Source organism: Rattus norvegicus, chromosome 1 (genome assembly GCF_036323735.1).
Source record: "Rattus norvegicus strain BN/NHsdMcwi chromosome 1, GRCr8, whole genome shotgun sequence".
In the NCBI taxonomy this organism is placed as follows: domain Eukaryota; kingdom Metazoa; phylum Chordata; class Mammalia; order Rodentia; family Muridae; genus Rattus; species Rattus norvegicus.
The window spans coordinates 3,942,352-3,964,085 of record NC_086019.1 but is presented as its reverse complement, the minus strand read 5'-3'; the positions used below and the strand labels follow the sequence as shown (position 1 = coordinate 3,964,085).

At 41.7% G+C, this 21,734-nt stretch overlaps 1 protein-coding gene across 8 annotated transcripts in view; it reads left to right on the top strand.

Moving 5' to 3' along the window:
* Pcmt1 (protein-L-isoaspartate (D-aspartate) O-methyltransferase 1) overlaps positions 1 to 21,734 on the top strand; it is a 48,591-nt gene that overhangs the window by 16,666 nt on the left and 10,191 nt on the right. For 4 of the 8 annotated variants that reach the window (XM_039102058.2, NM_001398562.1, NM_001398561.1 and 1 more), the window contains exons 2-4: positions 15,901 to 16,005; positions 17,399 to 17,430; positions 20,393 to 20,497. In XM_039102058.2, coding sequence (XP_038957986.1) covers positions 15,939 to 16,005; positions 17,399 to 17,430; positions 20,393 to 20,497 — 204 coding nt within the window. In that variant the 5' untranslated portion in view covers positions 15,901 to 15,938. Of the gene's footprint in view, positions 1 to 259; positions 456 to 15,900; positions 16,006 to 16,440; positions 16,608 to 17,398; positions 17,431 to 20,392; positions 20,498 to 21,734 lie in introns of those variants that run through there. The other 4 variants (XM_063282051.1, XM_039102037.2, XM_063282056.1 and 1 more) reach the window with 3 other exon arrangements.

Below are 21,734 nucleotides of genomic sequence, written 5' to 3'. Positions count from 1 at the left end.
GGGCAGTTGCCTCCTCGCAGGCTGCTGGGGACCGGGTGCGGCACAGGTGGCGGGGCTGTTGCTGGAGTCTGCGGTGCCACGGGCAAGGGGCGTGACTTCGGGGTGGGAAAGTGCGGGCTTGTGTTTCTAGTGACTGGGATGGTACCGAGGGGCCACCACCTTCGGCCTACGGGTTCTCTCACCGTCCTCCTCGGTTGATTCCCTGCGAGGTTTCTCTTTTCTGCCTTCCCCGCCCTCTGTTTTTTCCTTTGGAGGGAGATGCTGCTGTCTGATACCAGCGAGGGGAGGGAGAGGACGTTCCGACTATTGCGGTTACGGGTGGCTGCTGGGAGCAGTTTCTCAGGTTGCTGTCCAAAGTATAGGCTCTTTGCGGGGGACCGAGCGACTGTCAGAGCATGCTGTTCCTAAGAGACTTTGTTCGGAGCCTTTGGAGGTCCTGAATCCAGCAGACCACCGTGTGTATTAAATGTTCTAACTTTTCTTCAAAACTGTCCATTGGCTTTTAAAAGCGTGTTTGAAAAATTTTTGTTGTTGTTGTTTTGTTTTTGTAAAGAATAGCATTCTCTGTAGTCATTGCATTCCTTCCTTTGATGATAGTTTCAGGGTAGAATGAATGCTGTGTCACTTTCCTTTCTAAATTGAAATAGAGTAGTGTTGTTTGGTTCAGAGACCAAGAAGGGCTCCAGGTTCATATTTTCACTCTAGTCAGAATTCACAGTTCCTTTTGCCACCAATTTTGCAAAAATAATCTTAGTCTGCCCGACGATGTTTTTAAATTTTCTTGTGTTTTTTTTTAAGCCTTTCATGTGTTTGTCTTACCTCTCAACTCTATTCATAATCACCTTGGAGGACTTGAACCATAAACAATGGAATTTTCACAGAGAATCAGTACTCATTACCCCCCACCCCCAGGAGTGCCAATTCAGTTTGCAAAGCTGAGATCTGTGTAAGGAACATAAAGGTGAATGAGAGAAATAAGTATGACCATTTGGTACTTAATAGTCATCATCATATTTTAAAAATAATAGTTAAACAGACACTAGATATTTACTGTTTTGTAATCAACGGAGATGGCAAAATGTTATCAACCATTGTCAACATTCTCTTTGTAGAAGTATATCTGATAGGAAGTAGATGTTTAAATACTGAGGCAATAGTCTAAAGTGTTTTTGTGGCTTACACATAAGCTCAGTATTAGAAATGTTCAATAAAATTTAGTAACATGAGCTAAGTGTCTCCTATTGCAGTATATAATATTCTGAACATGAATTCATGAATTGTGACTAGGTAATACTCCCCCAACCCCCAGGAGGTTATCACTGTAGACTCCTTTGTGACCAAATTTGTGGTAACCCAAGATTAGATCTTTTCCAAGTGGTTTTATAATCACTTTACTGTATTGTATTACTTAACTGAAACTTCTTTTTTTTTTTTCTTTTCTTTTTTTCGGAGCTGGGAACCGAACCCAGGGCCTTGCACTTGCTAGTCAAAGCGCTCTACCACTGAGCTAAATCCCCAACCCCCTTAACTGAAACTTCTAAGGATACAAGAAGTATTTAACATTTATGGATGGTAGATATTTAGTTTTATACTATATATATAGATATATAGTGTATAGTATAAATATATGTATGGTAGATAATTTAGTTTCATACTAAGTATATAATTTATTAGAAGAAATTAGAGAATTCAAGTTATTTAGCTTTAAAAATACTTGAATACTTGTGGAACTTAAAACTTGAGATCATTCTAACTAATCAGCTTATTTTTACTTATATATAATTTTATTTTAAAAATGGTATTTACCCATATGAAATTTGCAGTTGGCACACAGTTTGAAAATATCTACTTCTGCAGGGTGGTGGTGATGTATGCCAGCACTGGGGAAGCAGTGGCAGGCAGATCTCTGAGTTTGAGGCCAGCTTGGTTTACAGAGCAAGTTCCAGGAAAGCTAGAGCTATACAGAAGAATTCTGTCTTGAAGAGAGAGAGAGAGAGAGAGAGAGAGAGAGAGAGAGAGAGAGAGGAGAGGAAGAAGAGGAGGAGGAGGAGGAGGAAGAGGAGAAAGAGGAGGAAGAGGAGGAAGAGGAGGAGGAAGAAGAGGAGGAGGAAGAGGAGGAGGAGGAGAGAGAGAATGAATATCTGCTTCTTTCTTCCTTATTTATTTTTTCCTAAATTTTGTTTTTAATTTTGTGGCGCTTGAGTTTAAACCTGAGGTCTTAAACATGCTAGACAAGTACTCTTCCTTGAGTGTCCTGCCAGTCTCCAAAATTAAGGGTTTTTAATTGAAATCTTAGAAATATGATCATGATGATACTGAAGTAAAGGGATGTATCATTGGAAGTGGAGGTTTGAGTTTAATTTTTTCACAAAATGTGATCATGGTTTTGTTAGTTTGAATATTGTAATTTATTGAAATTATTTACTCTTCTTTTTGGATTTGATTTTATAGTTGATATAGCATTTGTACATGTTGAGACCGAGCGATAGATTTCTTATCATTTGTTGACTTATTTGTGATGACTGTTCTTTGGTATGTTTGAACAGTTTCTCTAAAACTTAAGCAGGCCTTACAGTCCTGGGTCATTTGCAGTACACATTACTGGAGCTGGAGACAAGCTAATGAATTCTTGAGCTGCACATGTGCAGCTGCCAACCCTGGGACCACATAGACACAGAAAACTGAAATACAAGGACAGATTCTGCCACTGTTTTAGGTTTATCAGTTCTGAGGGCATCAGATCTCATTACAGATGGTTGTGAGCTACCATGTGGTTGTTGGGATTTGAACTCAGGACCTCTGGAAGAGCAGTCAGTGCTCTTAACCGTTGAGCCATCTCTCCAGCCCTCAGTTCTATATTTTAAAATAAAGTTTAAGAAAAATTCTGGTCCAGTCTTTTAGAACTCTGTTCATGGCTGACTCAGTGCTTCAGGGGGCACTTGATGATGGCCAACTTCTTTCTCCTGCATGCTCTTGCCAGGGAAATTTGGGCTACCACCAGAGCCCTAGCTTGTTGGGCTGCTGTGAGGTAGTAACTTGGTTTTCAGAGCCTTCCCTTTTACTTTGGTTGTATGAAGGGCATGAGATTCCTGCTTGGATTTCAGTATCATCTTTTAACATTTAAAATGTTACACTGGCTACTTAGAGTAGGCTGAGCAATTTCTTTTCCTTCTCTTCTCAACTTGTTTATTCATAAAAAGGGGAAAATTCAACCCAATTCCTTAATGTATGGATTATTTCTAAGTATGTTTTCTTTCCATCCTCAATTGTTTCATTTTGCAAAAACAGTGTTTTGGAATTATCAATCACCCAGTGAATACTTGAATGCTTTCTCTTTATTTATTTAAAAATAATCAAAAGCCTCCTTAAATTGCCCAAGCTAGTCACAAATCTTTGGGCCCAGTCATCCTCCTTCAACCTCCTGAGTAACCCGCCTGTATATTGCACCTTGGGCATGTGTGGGTACTCTCTATGTGCCAATCACTAGGGCCAGAGGAAGAGCAAAACAAATACCCTTTCTTCTACAGTGAACAGCTAAGTAAAGTAAATAGAACCTCGTTGGATGTCCATTGTCAGAGCACGGGACAGTGGGTTCGTAGTTGTAGGAGAGAATGCCTCACTAATACATCCTTTGAGCAAAGATTTGATGAAGGACAGACCCAACCAGGAAGATAAGCTGAGGTCTGAGCAGTGCAGTCCCATTAAATTTCAAATGCTAGGTTTGGATATGAGGTGTGGGAAAAAGACGGGGGACAAGCCAAGTATATGACCCTGGAAGTTTTTGGGTATGGCACCTGGGATGTTTTGCTGGTTTCTAAGTTGGAAATGAGTGAACAGCAGACTTTGGTTTGGTTTGGTTTTTCCAGGGAGAGGAGCAGATCAGGAATTTATTTGGGAGAAATAAGAGATTTAATATGCTATAGTATACCTAAGTAGAGACCTTTATTGGTATTTGAACATATGGTTATGATAATTTATAGTTGCTGAGTCCTAAAAACATTTTTACTGTTGTTATTGTTTATGTTTTTATCTGTTTGGTTTTTTTTTTTTTTTGAATCAGTTTCTTGTTTGAACCTAGACTATCCTCAAACTTGCCAGGGAGTTGAGAGAGACAGTGAACTTCTGATCTTTCTGTCTGTTACTTCTGAAATGCCAGCTGTACATCCACCCACGGATCTAGATGATTGGCTCTTTTACATTCCATTTAAAGTGAAGTTGAGCTGTAGGAAGAGAAAGTTGCGTTATGCTGTTTTGTGTGCCTGTGTTTTCTTACTGAGCTGGTTTATGGGTGATGGTGGCACCCAGGACCGCCAGACATGTGTGACGGACATGGCAATAGAGTTGGCATTGTAGATGGTGCTTTGATGGACTGAGGTGTCCAGCTTAGCATCCTGAAGTGGTATGGAGTAATAAAATACTTGAAGAGATGTGTAGAAGAAGAGGGTCAGAGCAGGAGGTAGATTTGGGCTTACTACAAGGAAGAACCCACAGAGCTACGTGACTACCAGGTTTGCTTTGAAAAAGCCAGGCAGTTCTGGCTTTAATCTCAGAATTAAGCAGACAGAGGCAGGCAGATCTCTCTCTTTTTTTTTCCCCCGGAGCTGGGGATCGAACCCAGGGCCTTGTGTTTCCTAGGCAAGCGCTCTACCACTGAGCTAAATCCCCAACCCCAGGCAGATCTCTTAAGTTCGAGGTCAGCCTGGTTTACAGAGTAAGTTCCAGGACAGCCAGGACTACACAGAGAAACCCTGTTTTGAAAAAGAAAAATGAAAAAAAAATTTGTTTTGACAATGATGCTCTTTGTCACTGGGTATGGTCAGAAGATGGCTGACCATTTCACTGTAAGGAACACTGCAGAGGGATCTGTTGTCAGATTTGAACATACACCAGTTCTCAGAGGAACCTTTTAAACCCAAGATTGTGATTTTATAGCATTAATGATAGTATGCAGTATGTATATTTTAGAAGCCAGGCAAGCACATTTTAATACTGCCAGTGTTACCTGCTTTTATATATGGTGAAAAGGAGCCCAAGAAGCATGGCTTTCCTTGGGAAGTAACATTGAAACAGTTTACTTTTTACAGACCAACTAAACTGACAGGTATAGAGGGTGACAGCATGTGTGTGAATAACATCTGCTACTTAGATAGCACGCTTTGCTTTGCTTACTGTTACATAAATTACTTTGATTATAGTATGAATTTAAATCTAGTCTTTTTTAGATTTTCTATCCTCAGTGTGCTTTGAGTTTGAATTAACTGGTACCTTATTTAACCATTCTGGATAAGAAAAGGTGAAACTTCTGTTAGCTTGTTGATAATTGCTAGACAGTGAAGACTAGAACTCTTGAAGAAGGAATAAATGTATCTACCTCACAAAATATATTTAGTCCCTCTCCAAGCTTTCCAGACCTCAGATCAATGCTCAGAAATCCAAAGTCTCTGAGAACCAAGGCAGACTTAGCTCTAAGTCCATGTAAGATATCAAAAGGCCACGCCACATTCTTCTAAAATACAACACTGGGATAAGCAAAGGCATACATTTGCATTCCAAGAGGGAATAATTGAGGCATAGAACGATGGGTCAGGCAACCCCGTAAGCAGGGCAAACCGACACCCCAACTCTGTCTGGTATTCAGAATGTTCCCTAAGAAGCTGTGGACATCAAGGGTTTGGGCAGCTCTACCTAGAGGTGTTTGTCTTCTCACTCTTTCAGCCTGCAGGTTTCTTTGGAAGGTGTTGCATGTTGCTAGCAACTCCGACTTCCCAAGATCTTCACTTCAGCCTACACTTCACTCCCTCAGCCCCACTATTTTTACATTGTTCAGGGCTCCTTGCAGGGGCGTCTAACTCTACCACACATTGCCTGGCTTCCCAGGGTTTTCTCTGTATTCTTAGTGGATATCTATACCATTGCATAATTCTTATTCTTAAAAAAGATTTATTTACTTAATGTGTATACACACACACAAACACACACACACGTACACATACGTATATACGTATTATGGGCACTGTAGTGTGCCTGGTGCCTATGTAATGCAAAAGAGAATTTTAGATCTTTTTTGTTTTTGTTTTTAGAGGCAGGGCTTCTTTGTGTAGCCCTGAGCTGCCAGTGGGTGCTGGGGCCCATAACTGTGTCCTCTGCAAGAGCCGTAAAATGCTCTTATCTGCTGAGCCGTCTCTCTAGGCCCAGAACTTGGCATCCTCAGTCCCTGGAAGATGATCATAGGGATGGCCACTGTTTGTCTCTGCACAGTGAGCTCACACCGTTAGGACCCCTTGGGTCTTGATGGCTGCAAACAGAGTGGGTCCTAAAGTGATACTGTCCTAGGTCTCTTATCCATTTCTTTTTCTTTTTAAAAGTTAACTCTATTTTATGTAAATTTGTGTTTGCCCAATCGTATGTTTGTGTACCATACATATCAGTGCCGGCAGAGACCAGAGAAAGGACAGTTCCCTGGACCTGCAGAGTCACAGCTAATTGGGAGGCCCCATGTGGGCACTGGGAATTGAACTTAAGCTCTCAACAAGCAGCACATGTCTTTAACTACTGAGCAAATCCTCTAGCCCAAGTCTCTATTCTTTTAACACAAGAGAGCAGGGGAGAGTGTGTATATATGTGGTGTGGGTGCATGTGGAGGTCAAAGAACCACCTTGGTGTTATTCTTTAGACACTGACCACTTTTTTTTTCCTGAGACAGGATCAGTCACTGGCCTGAAAGTCACCAAGTGTACATTGATCCACCTGTCTTTGCCTTCCTGTGGAATTACAAGCACACATTACCATCTGGCTGTCTGGCTTGCTTCCTCCCTTCCTTTCTCTCCTCCCCTCCTCTTCCCTCCACTCTGCCTTCCCCTCCCTCCCTCTCACCTCCCCTCCCTCTCACCTCCCCTCCCTCTCTCCTTCCCTCCTTCCTTCCCTCCTTCCTTTTAAACTTGGGTTCGGAGATTAAACTCAGGTCCTTGTGCTTGCAAGACAAGCACCTTGCCGACTGAGCTACCTCTCCAGATCCATGGACTTAACTTATTTTTTCTTTTGATAGTTTTTGAAGTAAAATTTTCATCGTAATGAGTGGGTCTTACCGATTCCCCAGATGCGTACTGTTCCAATGCAAAGGATTTGGCTTTTTAGTGGTGTTCATCTTTTAGCAACTGTACTTTTATAGGTGTTTCTTCTGGCCAAACTACAAGTTTCTCAGATTATTCTGCTCTGTTCTTTTTACTTCCTACTTCTCACTGTAAATTTGGCTAAAAGCAGTTAGCTGGTAATATTCATACCGCAGCCTGAACATCGTTTTTGCTCTAACATTTTCTCTACAGATGAACTGGTCTGCCGTCTTTAAGCTCAGGCTCCCACAGTCTTGGGGCATGGATAAAATGTAGTCCAGCTGTTTCCCATAGGTTAACAAGGGCTAAGTTTAGCCCAGTTGCCAATAGAGTCATTTCCATGGGGACCTCATTGGGGTAGCATTTACTGTCTGCTTTCCACTCTGTATGCTATCCCTCTGACTGTACAGGAACCACCTGCTAAACTGTGCTCTAGCATCTTCAGTTTTCTTCTAGCTTGCTTCTTCTGTCATTCACATTCTTCCCATGACATTCCCAGGACTGCGTCACATTGTTTCAGGTATAGTTGGAGTCAGTTGTCCCACATTACAATGCGATTCCTATTAGTCAGCCTTTTCTTGTTAAAATAAGTACCTAAGATAATTTGTGTAAGTATATATTCTGGTTCACAGTTTTAAAGACTTAGTCCATATTCAGTTGGCAACATGGTTTTGGACCTGTGGCAAGATTACTCCAGGGACAGATGTCAGGTTGTCATGTTTGGTAGCAGAGCTCCTTTAAAAAGATTCTTTTGTTGTTGTTGTTTCTAAATCATATTAAACTGTTTTCTTATTGTATCACTTTCAGATATCAGCTGTTGTCAATTTGGCCCAGTAAGGCTAGGCTCTCCTAGTCCCCACCTGGCCACATCCTAATCCCTGGTTTCTCTTTGTAGTTCCCTTTGTAACTGTTTTAATGGTGATGGGATAGAATCTAGGTCCTCTAATGTGGGCAAATGCTCTGCTCCAAGCACTGCCCTTGAAAGTTATGTCCTTTCATATTTCTTTGGTCTATAATTGGACACTACTACTTGCTCTGTCCACTTTTTAAAGGCCTATCTTTTAGTGTGTGTGTGTGTGTGGTGTGTATGGTGTGTGTGTGTGTGTGTGTGTGTGTGTGTGTGTGTGTGTGTGTGTGGTGTGTGTGGTGTATGTGTGTGTGGTGTGTGTGTGGTGTGTGTGGTGTGTGTGTGGGTGGTGTGTGTGTGGTGTGTGTGTGGTGTGTGTGTGTGGTGTGTGTGGTGTGGTGTGTATGGGGTGTGTGTGTGTGGTGTGTGTGTGTGGTGTGTGTGTGGTGTGTGTGTGTGTGGTGTGTATGGGGTGTGTATGTGTGTGTGTGTGTATGTGTGTGCTGTGTGTGTGTGTGTGCAGATATCTGAGGAGGGCAGAAGAGGGCATCAGACCCTCCAACAGCTGCAGTTACAGGCTAATGAGCTCCATGAGCTGCCTGCTGACAGTGCTGCCATCTGAACTCTGGTCCTCTGGGAGCCAGGAGGGCACACTCTCCAGCCCACCCCCTTCCATTTTTTTAAAGGAAGAATATTGGCAAGTTCCCTGTCTCGTTTCCAATTTAATAACAATTTGTTTACTAAAGTTGATAACATATTTTATTCTGAAAAGTGAATAAGTCTGCTCTGCCAAATTTAAAAATTGTAAACAAGTGATTATCTCTATTTATGAGGTGTAGTATGCTGTTTTCCTTTTGTTCCCTGCTCTGTGCATCTGTTATAATAGACCTATCCTAGTGACACTAGACATAAAATATCTTCTTTTTACAGTTTTATCTGCTTGAAACTGCCTCACCTCAGCTTTATTGATGTGTAAATCATGATGCTTCTATAATTCTGCAATACATGTTGTGGGTTTTTTTTTTTTTTTTTTTGAGTTGGTCTCACTGTGTTTCCTTGACAGTTCTAGAACTCATTATGTAGAACAGGCTGTCCTCAAACTTACAGAGATCTGCCTTCCTCTGCCTCCTGAGCGCTGAGATTAAAGGCATTCACACCCACCTCCCACCCCACTTTGGCCTCTTGTGTAATAGTTTTGTGATTTTTTTTTCCACCTTAAATTTGCTTCACCTTCTGTCCTTTTCTACACCCCAAGTTGGAAAGAAAAATGTATCCATTCTTAGTATGATCCTTAGTTTTTCAAAGTTTTAAAATTTTGGCTTATAATTTATATTCTGTTACATTTACTTTTAAAACTCTTGTTTGGATCAGCTGCATATTTGGACTCACAATAGCCATTTTATAGTTAATTAATTAGGGCCCTTGTACCCCAAGGTTGCAAACAGAGTATGGGTGGGTTGCAAGTTGTTCACTATTGAAAAAGGCTAATGGTAACTGTATGTTTAACCTCTAATTAGTCTGCACATGCAAAGCAGACAGCACATATTTTTTGCACATCTAGAGACAAATCGTTGCTATTCAAAAGAAATATTTCTGCACAGTGGTGGCCATATATGTGTCGCCAAAAATTAGTAAATTATTTAATGTAGTGTGGTTTAGCCTTCTGCTGTGGTGCTGATGATTGAAGTAGGGTCCTCTGGAAGAGCAGCAGCCATCCTCCAGCCCCCTTTACATTGTCAGACACATTTTACTGTTTGCCCCACTCTTATTTTTTTTTTTTTTTAACTTCTACAGTTAGAGGGTTGTGACTCAACGTTTTAAGAAGCTAGAAGGGTTTCGTATGCACCATTCTTAAATTCTTGCACATTCAAAACATTTCTCCCTGTAACTTTGATAGTTGAAAGCTTACACTTAAATTTAAAAAATGCACTTCTAAAAATGTGACAGACACAATTCAGAGCCGTCACTGAGTCCTGTAAACTATTAACAGTTCTCTGACCAAATCTGGGCTGATTTCAGGTTTTATAAACACTTATGGTGACAAAAACCCATACTTCCAGTGTATGGCTCTTCCCACCCTACTACAGTGCCCCACGTGGTCCTCAAAGCCTAAAATGTTTCCTGGTTTGCCCTTCGCTGGTTATCCCCACAGCATGTTTCTCCCTCCTCCCATCCCCCATCCCCAAAACAGTGCCCTGTGTCCCATTTGCAGCTCCCTCCACTTTGGAGTTTGCCTGGCAGCTGCAGGGCAGTCCTCTGTTGGGATGCTTTTGCCTAGAGCTTGATTTACTAGTAAAGTGTAACTGAGTGTCTGCCTTGTGCTTGGGCTGGGCCTCTTGAGATCAGGGTGCTGACTGCAGCCCTGGTCATTCCGTGCCTTCGATGGTCGTCAGCTGACTTTCTTGCAAAATGCTTTGCTTCATCTTTTTTTTTTTTTTTTTTTTTTTTTTTTTGGTTCTTTTTTTCGGAGCTGGGGACCGAACCCAGGGCCTTGCGCTTCCTAGGTAAGCGCTCTACCACTGAGCTAAATCCCCAGCCCCTTTACTTGCTTTTAATGTTCCTCTAACCTGCCTGAGGATCTAATTATTTTTTGTCTTTCAGATGTATCATTTTCCAGAATATGTTTTGGAGTTGATTATTCCTAGATTGCTTACCTTGTAGGGTGCTTCAGATCAGCTGTGTAGTCACCCATTGAAGTGCTATGGTCTCTGTTTTCTTTGTTTTTCCATTTGTCTTGTGGACTTCAGGCCACCCCAGGAGCTCTGTGTGATTGCAAGTTTGTAACAGGTAACGATGGCAGTGCTTGGGGTGAGAACTGAGAGGGGAGGAGACAGGGTCTGCTGCTGCTGCTTCCATGGATGTGACTCTTCCTCAGTCTCATCACGTCTCCTCCCAGGAGCCACGGCCTTCCTTGTTGAGCAGAGCATCAGCTTGCTTCCTGCCCACTGAAGTGGTTTTTCCTTACCCAGCTTTACTACAGTAAGTCCCACACAGTGTAATTCACCCATTTAAGTCCTATCACTCAAGGGCTTTGCTATGTTGTAGGGATGTGCAACCACTGCTGTGGTCACATGAACATATTCGTTGTCTAGAAAGGCATCTTGTCTCACCTCTGTAGTCTCCTGCCATCCTCAACTTTAAGCAACTACTGATCTGTTTTTTAATCTTTTGTTTTAAAGTCATTTAGTATATAGTAATTTATAACTGGCTTCTTTCACTCAGCATAGACTTTCAGTTTGGTCCATGTTCATGAATACATACGTCATCCTGTTTGGTGGCTAAGTGATATTCCACTGTACAGATACACCACGTTTTATATGCAGTCATCCTAGAGGCATTTGGACTGTTTCTGCTTTTTGATGATTCTGAACCGTGTTGTGATCCTTAGTGTGTATGCTTTTGTTAGTTTTGTTTTGTTTTGTTTTAAGAGACAGGGTCTTACTTCTTGAGAGGACAGGTATTGCTACTGATGTTGACTTCTTATGTTACTTTTTATTATAGCCATCTTAGTGAGTAACAAATGGTATTTCATAGTGGTTAAAGTTTCTATTTTTCTGATGACTAATGATAGTTGGCATATTTTTATGTAATGTGGATCATGTGGTTCTTGGATTATGGATTGTGGAGATTGTCTGGTTAGATCTTAAAAACTGGGTCATCTTTTCTTATCTTCAACTTTCTTTTAGCTTTAAATTAAAAAAGAAAAATAACTGTGAGCATTTCTACTTGGCCTCCTTGTTCCCAGAATAACAACTCCGAGACTTAATTTTGAGTAAATGCCTAGGCCCTAAGCTTTGGCTCGTTCCTGCTTGCTAGTAACTCAGTTAATCCTGTTTAAACTAGTCTAAGCCTGCCATAAGGCTAGTTACCTTTCCTCATTTTCATGTGTCCATCTTGCTTAGAGTCTAGGGCGAAAACCCCCACCTCAGACTATCCCCAGAGTTCTAGTCTCTCTATCAGAACTCCCACCTGTGACTTCCTGTCTTTCCCTAATAGGCCATCAGTATCTTATTGAGAGGTGGTGCTTCCCCACAGTGCAGGAGATTCTCTCTACAAACATGTCATATGGAGGAGGGGCTATGTTCATGAGTATAGGTGCCTGAGGTCAGCAGAGGCTTTGGATCCCACTGCTGCTGGGGTTACAGATGGTTGTAAGGCCCCCTATGCAGGTGCTGAGAACCAAACTTGGGCTCTCTGCAGTAGTAGCATTTACTCTTAACCATGGAGCTGTCTTTCCAGTCCCTGGGTCATCCTTTTAAAAACTTCCTGGGTAGTTATCTTTGGTAGAGTTATAGACTGAACCCAGAACCCTGAGGCATGTTAGACTAGCCCTCTACTACTGAGTCCCAGCCCTAGTGACTGTTTTTAGCACTAAGTCTTAAGAGTTCTTTGAGACTCATGTTACACGGCTGGCCCCGAGTTCACTGCGCTGCAGAAGATGACCTTGCATTTGTTATCCTCCTGCCTTCGCCTCCCAAGTGCTTTATTTGACATATGAGACCTGTCATCACACCTGGCTAAACCTCTGCAGATAAAAGATTTATAAATACCTTCTCCCACCAAATCATTGGTCTTCCCATCAGTTATGAAGCCTTCTGATTAGAGGTTTTTTTGAAGCACAATTTATTTTATTGTTTTAGTTTTGATGCTTTTGTTTTGATATTTCAGAATCTATTGTGAAATCTAAAGTTTTGAATATTTACCCAGTGCTTTCTTTTATATTTTTAGATTTATTTTATGTGTTTTGAGTATTTTACCTGCATGAAGATGCCCCTGTGCATGCCTTCTGCTTACAGAGGTTAGATGAAGGCATCAGAACTATGTGGGTGCTGGGAACAGAACTGGTTTTCTGCAAGAGCCCCCAGTGCTGTTAACCCCCGAGCAATCTCTAACCCCTCATCATCTTTTCTTCTTTGAAGGTTACCATATGGCTTTTATATTTAGGCATGGAATTTTGTTTTGTTTTGTTGGTTTTTGAAACAGGGTCTCTCTTTGTAGCCCTGGCTTCAACTTGCTCTGTAGACTAGGCTGACTTTAAACTCACAGATTCACTTGGCTCTGTATTTAGTTTTAAAATATTTGCCTTTAATTAAGTTTTATATGTGTCATAAGGGAAGGCCAAAGCTAAGCCCCTTTGCTTGTGGCTCTCTAATTGTCTCAGAGTCATTTATGAAGAGTCTTTTTGTGCTGGAGAGATGGCTCAGTGGTTAAGAGCACTGACTATTCTTCCAGAGGTCCTGAGTTCATTTCCCAGCAACCACATGGTGGCTCACAACCATCTGTAATGTAACCTGATGCCCTCTTCTGGTGTGTCTGAGAATAGCTACAGTGTACTCACATACATTAAATAAGTAAATCTTTCAAAAATAAGTGTTCTTTTATTGTTGAATGGTCTTGGCACCATTGGCCCAGTGACTTATGAGGCATTTCTTGGAGCCAGCACTGTGCTCTTCCAAACCCTAGAAGTACGTTGAATGTTATAGTATCTTCTGGAGGGAGGAGGGAGGGGCACTCGCTGTGGCCTTAATGGGGTGCAGAGAGATGAGCTGGGGGGAGGCAGAAAGGCATTGTTGGTTCAAAACAGTTGCTGCTGGTGGTTCAAACTTCCGAGTCTGACTTAAAGTTGTTTATTGTAGGCATTTTTAATCAGAACACAATTTGGTGAAAAATATTCTGGTAGTAATTAATTCAATCCTGGTGTACAACATAAATCTTGAGAAACAAAATTGGGTGAAATACAAGTCAGATATATATGACTGCATTGAAACTCTGTAAAGTCTATAAAGATAGGATCTCTTGACTGACTGAGAAAACAAGCTTACAACAAGGGTCTTGGGGAGCTTTGGGTGCCAGGAAAGTCTCTGATCACACAGATAGCACAAAGGTTAGAAAGCTCATCTGCTTCAATCACTCTGTCCCTTGAAGAAGAACACTGTGCACTTAACACCCCAGGCTCTCCTATGCTTACCCATGAGCACTAACCTGTCTTCTACAGTACTTGGCACTGTACTTCCTTTTGGGGGGAATGATTTCATCATTGTTTAATCTGTGTCTTTTGCTTCCTCTTTCTTTGGTATTATCCTGGTATGGTGATGCTGTAGGCCATGTTTATTTTGTTTCCTGCCCCTTCTTGATCTCAGATTTAGGGTTTTATTTTGTTGTCTTTTTTGAGCAGCTGGATGGCCAACATTAATTTTTGAAAATTGGAAGTTCTACAATTGATGACTAAATGACATAAGTTTGCATAAATATTTAAGCTACTCATGTTGCTTTTACTGAAACCTCATTTTAAAATAGCTATTTATAATGTAGTCAAATAAAGCAAAGCATGTTTTTGGTTTAAACATTTTATTTATTCTGAACTTGCTGGTGTTTCTGTAACCTCAGTGCTCAGGATGTTGAGTAAAAATGGTAGGTTTAAGTCCTCTCTGGACTTAAATAGTGAGACCCTGTCTCTAAAGAGCAAAACAAAAAGAGCAAGAAAACTTTATTTCTCTCCAGAAGTGTGGAAGTCAAGACCATTCAATCTTACTGCTTGTAGCTCTGTAACTAGGCTGTTTTGTTTATCCTTTTGTGGGAAAGAGGTTGTCATGTCCCATAGCCAGTGAACACAGTTAAGAGAGAAGTAAGAGCTTTATTAAGTAGCTGTAAGCATGGGTTTATGAGAGTTATTGAAAGTTTTTTGTTTTGTTTTGTTTTAAATAGATGAGAGTCTTACTGTGAACAAGCTATATAGACCAGGCTGGCCTTGAACGCAGAAGAATTTGCCTGTCTTTGCCCCCTAAGCATTGGGATTAAAAGCATGTTCCACCATACCCACTGAAGTTTTAACAGACAATATTACATAACTAGCTGTACATGAAATATACATACAATTGGCCTTATTTTTCTTCTCAAAGATTGGGTTCTTTTAGACTGTATAACACTGTGTCCGCTGAGCCTTTACCTGGCCTCTGCATCCATGGTTAGTTCTTCTGTTTGTTTGCCTTTCTTACCCCAGGGGTTTACTATGTAGCATTGTCTAGTTTGGGACTCACTCTGCAGCCCAGGCTGGCCTTCAATCCATATGAATGGTCCTGCCTCTGCTTCCCTTACAGTCCTGAGCCACCTACCCAGCTCCTCATTCTGAAGGCTCTGCTTTATGCAGCATCTGCCTTGCACTGGCTTTTATTTGCCTTCTCTGTGTGTTCTTGTCTACTCCAGTTACCACCAGTGTGGATGGAGACTTAGATTGTCAATGTCTAGTGTGTTGGGGGCCCTGGGTACAGTCGCAAACCACCAGGGCACAGAGGGTGTAGAGCAAAGGCAGAAGCAACTGCACACAGTTGCAAGCTTTATTAATCTTTATGTAGATATGAATATGCATTACCACAATTTCCATTTTGGCAAGATACCATAAGATCGTTATTCCCACGATACCAGGAACAACTGAGGCAAGACTAAACAAAGAAATACGACTAAACAAAGGCTTCTTCTCAAAATATTCATATAACAAATCTCCCCTCTTCTTATTATCAAAATAAACTTGACATTACCAAGAAAGTGTGAGAACCGCTTCCACAGAAACAGGACACAGCAGAACATACTTTAACATTTAAAACAAAGAAAAACATTTTCTTCTCAAGGGCGGCATTCCAGCCCCTACTTGTACCTGTCACCAGTCCTTACTTGACCCTGCCTGGGAGCTGCATCTCGATGCCTCCACAATAGATTTCTAACTCAGGACTCTCTCCTGCACCTCAGTGTCACGTGTCGTGTCGTGACCTCTGAGTGCTCCTTGTGTGACCCTCGGCTGCCCATTCATGTTGATTTTTTGACGTTGCCTGGATCATGGCAGGCAGTGGTCTTGTCTGCTTTCTGACCTCTGCAGTGCAGCCAGAGAGAGTAATTTTGAAATATGTCTGATGTCACATCTGCTTAAAATATCTGTCTCATTCATTTCAGAGAATGGAATCATCAAGACAGATAAAGTATTTGAGGTGATGCTGGCTACAGACCGCTCCCACTATGCAAAATCTAACCCTTACATGGATTCTCCACAGTCAATAGGTAAGCTTTATATTTCTAAAGAGTCACATTTTTCTCATGTACTCTAATTTTATGACTAGGAAAAGAGCAGTATACACATATAGATTATAACCCCATTAATGGAAATTTTGTTGCCCAGTTTTATATCCCAACCCACCTTTTGTAGCAAAATGCATCTTTTTATGCAAATTAGTAAGTTTGGGAATATTTTAAGGAAAAACAAAAGTTCAATGAAAATTTAAGAGTTGTAGCTGAGTGCTGTTTATTGAGGATCCCTGACTTTGAAATTGCATATTAGCATTGATTTTTAAAATCAGTATTTAAAGGAATAGGTAACTGAGTCACTGATGGTCTGCTTCACTGGCCCCATGGACGCTTTGGCTTTCGTTTGTCTTTAGAAAGTTCCGCATTTAATTCCTTGTCCTGAAGCAGGTTTTGCTGAGCTGCTGAGCCTTGGCAGTGGGCGCCTTTGAGGCTTAGAGGTGCCTCAGGTTCTGTCGGCCAGCTGCCATGTCTTCTTTTGAAGCACGGTGACAGTCAGCAAGAAGATCCTGGGGAGCTTCTGAACCCCGAAGGCACCTGCTACCACCGCTCAGTGAAAACTGCTTCAGAGGCAGAAGCAGGTAAATAACTCTTGAGAGTGTAACATCGGAAGGAAGAGAAACATGGTCTGAAACTCAGCACAAGACAGTGATTTACCATTGGACGGCAAAAGAGGAGCACATTGAAGAGCTTTACTAGTCTGCTAGCTGGCCGTCTGCCTGTTAAAGTGTTGTCCTAGATGTGACTTATTCTGCTAAGACTTTGCATACTTATTTTACTTATGAAGGGTTTCCTTTTATAAATATGAAGAAAATTCTTCCTGGTGTAAGCCTGTAAATCCAGCTATTTGGGGGGGCTAAGGCAGAATGATGCTGAGTTTAGGGCCTGCCAGGGCTCATATGGAAACCCTCTCAAAAAGAAAGGAACCAAGGACTGAAGCACCAAGCTGGCATGATGCTTGTAAACTGAGCTCTTGGGAGGTGAAGGCAGGGGGGTCAGGAGCCCAGGGCTCACCTTAGCTCTATGAGGCCTTGTCTCAAACAAGTGGTTTATAGATTTATAGGCCTATACAAGATCTGAACAAGTGGCAGTACACTGAAAGCAGTTGCGTGGGTCTTCCCTTCTTTAGCAACAGTGCAGAGGGCTTCTTCGAAGTAGGAGTTAGTGGGTTCACTAGCCAAGCGCATTAGCCTGTGGGCGATTGTATTTTCTAACTTATGCCTATGTCAATCTTCTAACAAATTTTGCTTAAAGATCATAAAAACTGAAAACGAATTGTGAAAAACAGCATGTGGCTGTTAGAAAAGGAGCTGCGGCATCACATGTTGTGTTCTTGTAGCAGAGTGTGAAGTTATCTCTCTTTGTTTTGCAGGTTTCCAGGCAACAATCAGCGCTCCTCACATGGTGAGTTAGCTTTGCTCATTGGCTCACAAGCAGGTCACATTTCACTCAAGTCACAAACGTACTTCTTTTTGTTTTTTCTTCTTTTGAGACAGTGTCTCACTATGTAGATCAGGCTGGTCTCAAACTCACAGAGAGGTACATGCCTCTGCCTCTTGCCTCCCAAGTGCTAGGATTAAAGGTATGACTATCAGGCCTTATTTATATTGGTATTGAGAAGAACTCTTCTTGTTAGAAGAGCTATTATTAAAATCTTCAGCATCTGTTGTGACATGAAACGAACTTAGCAAAAGTCAAGAAGAGACTATTTTACATAACACAGTGGCTTTGTGCTGTCTGACTCTCGCTTGGATGATGTGAACAGATGTCTGTTCACTGCAATCAGGCCCAGCAACAGACCCGAGACAGTCTAAGCTAGTGAGCTTATTGGGGTTACTTAGATGAACATGGTGACCCAAAGGCCACTCTGTCACTGCAAGGGACACCCTAGCTGTAATGCACAAATGGGCTGTAATACACAAAAGCTACATCTAGGAGCTCTGAGATCTTTAGGCAATTCTATGAGACTCTTCACCCAAAATTGTTCACACTTCATGTGACCTTAAAGAGAGAGGTAAGCAGTCTACTTTTTCTGAGCTCCCAGAGTCTTGGGAGCCTTTCTTTCCCCTCTGGTGGGCAGTGTTTGAACTTAGAGGAAACAGCTACAACACCATGCTGTCGGGATCTGAAGCTTTCACAGCTCACTTGGAAAAGTCTCCAGGGAATAGTGGCGATGCTTAGCAGGTGGAAAGATAGCAGGTGATAGATATGTGACTTTAAAAAGACCTGCTTTAAGTGATTTGGGTTTCTCTGTGTAGCCTTGGCCGACCTTGAACTCACTCTTTAGATCGGTTGGCCTCAGACTCATGGAGATCTGCCTGCCTCTGCCTCTGAGTTCTGGCACTAAAGGAGAACACTATCACCACCCAACTAAACATATTTTTTTATTTTATGTATATGTGTAATTGCCTGCATGTGTGTATGCGTGTGTACCACGTGTGGCTAGCTCCCAAATAATTGAGACAGAGGCCTATAGATTTATTTGACAAACATTAAGCAACTGAGCAGATATTCCTAATTCTATACTGTCTATATTCCAACCACACACTCCAATTACTTTCAGTTTGACTCATCCTGGCTTGTTCTGCTCCATGTGTGTCCTCGTGGAGCCTGACCTCATGGGGACCTTTTACTTTTTCTACCTGTCTTGTGGCCCTTCTTGTCCTGGACCTTCACCTGCCTCATGGTGAACTTTTCTACCTGGCTCTTTTCCCCGGGACCCCTGACTGGAATCGGAAGTCCAGCCTTTCTCTCTCCCCTGACCAGTCATTGGCTGTTCAGCCTTTTATTAACTAATCAGATATAATTGGGGAGGATTCTTCACATCACATTGATAAGGAGGATTCTACTAGATCTCAGGGTACAGAAATCAGCATCTGAATACACAGAGCACAAGACCAGCCCCTAACACATGTGGGTACTGGTACAGAACCCACATCTCCTACAGGAGCATCAAGTACTTCTCATCTCTGAGCCATCTCTTTAGCTCCTTAGTTTTTTTCTATTGCTGTGATAAAACATCATGATCCAGGATACCTATTAAAAAAAGCATTTCATTTGGGGTTCCTGGTTTCAGAGGGTTAGACGGCTAGAACCTATGATTCATGATGGTGAGCTTGGCAACAGACATACAGGCATGGTGCTGGAGTAGTAATGGAGAGCTTACGTAGGATCTACAAGAAGGAGAGAGAAGGGAGGGAAGGAATGAGGGAAGGAGAGAGGGAAAGAGGACTTAATTGGGTTAACTGGGAATGGCCTAGGCTGTTGAAACTTAAGAGCCCACCCAATGACACACCTTCTCCATCAAGTCCACCCCTCTAAATTTTTCCTAAACATCTCCACCAGCTGAGTACCAAACATGCAACTATATGAACCTACTGGGACCATTCTTGTTCAGATCACCACAACTATAGACACAAAAATAAGATTTTGTCCACTTGATTTGCTCTTAAGAGTGTAACGTAAGCCTGGTGGTGGAGGCGGCTCATGCCTTTAATCCCCGCTCTCTGGAAGTAGAGACCGGTGGGTCTCTGTAAGTCGAGGCCAGCCTGGTCTGTAGAGTGAGTTCAAGGACAGCCAGGGCTACACAGAGAAACCTGTCTCAAAACACCGAAAAGAAAAAAAAAAAGAAAGGGACTTAATATACATATAAGTTTTGGGGTTTTGTTTATTTTTTTGAGACAGGGTCTCAATATGTAGCCTTGGCTGTCCTGGAACTCACTATGTAGACTAAGTTGGCATATGCCTCCTGAGTAACACCACACCAGTACTTTGTATGACTTTTATGAAGTGTTATTAGCTTACAGCTATATTTGGTAATATCATTTGTTTTTATTATAGAAGATTGCAGCTAACATAAATCTCTCCAATATTGGTATTTGTTGTTATTCATTCATACATACCTGAATATGGTCTAAGCTATAAAAAAAAAATGGCTCCTAAATATTGAATTTCCCTTCAAAATATAATAAGCAAAACAGTATTCACTTGTACGTGACAAAGTGAATATTTCTCCAGAAAAGTTAGAAGAAACTGGAAACATTGGTTGCCTTTAGGAAATAGAACTGAACATCTGGGAAGGAAGGGGTTGGTTGAGCGTTTTCCACTGAGAACCCCATTTTTTTTATCTTGTGACTTTGAATTTTAATTTATATAGTTGTTACCTAAAATTACAGGAGCACTTTAAATGTAGGAGGTCTAAGCAAACTTAAGAACTCTGATGTAAACTGTGGCGTCCATCTGTTCACATTGTCATCATAGTTGGTAAGAGTAAAAACTTCGGTAGACGGTTACAGGTGTGTTTATAAGAGGTGGGTATGGGCTTCAGGAAGGAATTGATGTCGGCTGATGCTCTTTCGTTCGGCAGCATGCATATGCACTAGAGCTCCTGTTTGACCAGCTGCACGAAGGCGCTAAAGCCCTTGACGTAGGGTCTGGAAGTGGAATCCTCACCGCGTGTTTTGCACGGATGGTAAGGACTTTTTCTCCTTTATATGTGATTTAGCTATGGTCTCTTCTAACTGGTGGTTATAATTTTTTTTGTTTTCTTACGTTCCATTAAGATGGTAATCTTACATGTATCATTTAGGATTATTGTTGCAAGTTACGGAACCCAAACTGTAGAGCTCAGAGAGAATTTATTCACCTTATCTAATGTTGAAGCCTAAGGGCCTCCCTGGCTTCTTATTGGCTGGATTTAAAAGGCTAGGCTTTATCTTATTGTATTTATTTTGGGTTTTTGAGACAGAAACTCTCTGTATAACTCTGGCTATCCTTAAACTCTCCCTGTAGTCTAGGCTGGCCTCAAACTTACAGAGATACAACTGCCTCTGCCTCCTGAGTGCTGGGTTTAAAGTCATATGTCACCATGTCTAGCTGATTGGTTTCTCTCTGGGTGTTTATTTGCCCTTACATTTTTCTGCATGTGCATCATGATTAGACAGCCTCTACCCTGTGCTCCCAGTACGACAGTCCAGTTATTCAAACCATTTTCTGCTAAGTTCTCATTTAACAACAACCACAACAACAACCAGAGCAGATCTGGTTTTTAGGCCATCTTAATGTCTCTCAAGAATAGAGGTGGAACTTTTCCCTTGGGGAGGAGCTGTCAAAAGCCCTGTTTACTGTATTCAGTGACTTGTTTAGTGTAGCACCAGAGGCTTATTTGGTGACAGTGTCCAGAGTGTAAGCTGGGACCACTAAGGCACGTGGAGTGAGGGTTCATCTGTGCTCAGAGTCTGATCAGGGTGCTTTGAGAAAGCCTGTAGCTACAGTGAGAGGTCCTGGTCTACTTATGCTGGTATGTATGCATCTGTCTATTTTTATACGAATGTGCAGTAGCTTCTATAGTGTAACTCTGCAGAAATGAGAATTTTGTCTAGTTTTTTCCCTTGCTGTTGGTTAAGTATCTGAGATTGGTGCCTGGCACACAGTGGGGTGTCACAACTTCTTTTCAGACTTTTACTTGTTTTGTAGACTTCAAGTCCTCAGAGCTGGGTATCAGGAATTCCTTTATAAAAAGCTACAACTAGCATTGCACTAATGAGTAGTTCTCTAGATTAATATGTTACTGGTTTAAAAGGAATTTTCATTTTTAAAATATCATTAGGGGGCTGACAGGTGACTCAGCCGGTAAAGACATGTGCTGCGAGTCCTGGCAACCTAAGTTTAATTCCTGGAACCCACATGGTGGAAGGAGAGAACAGTCT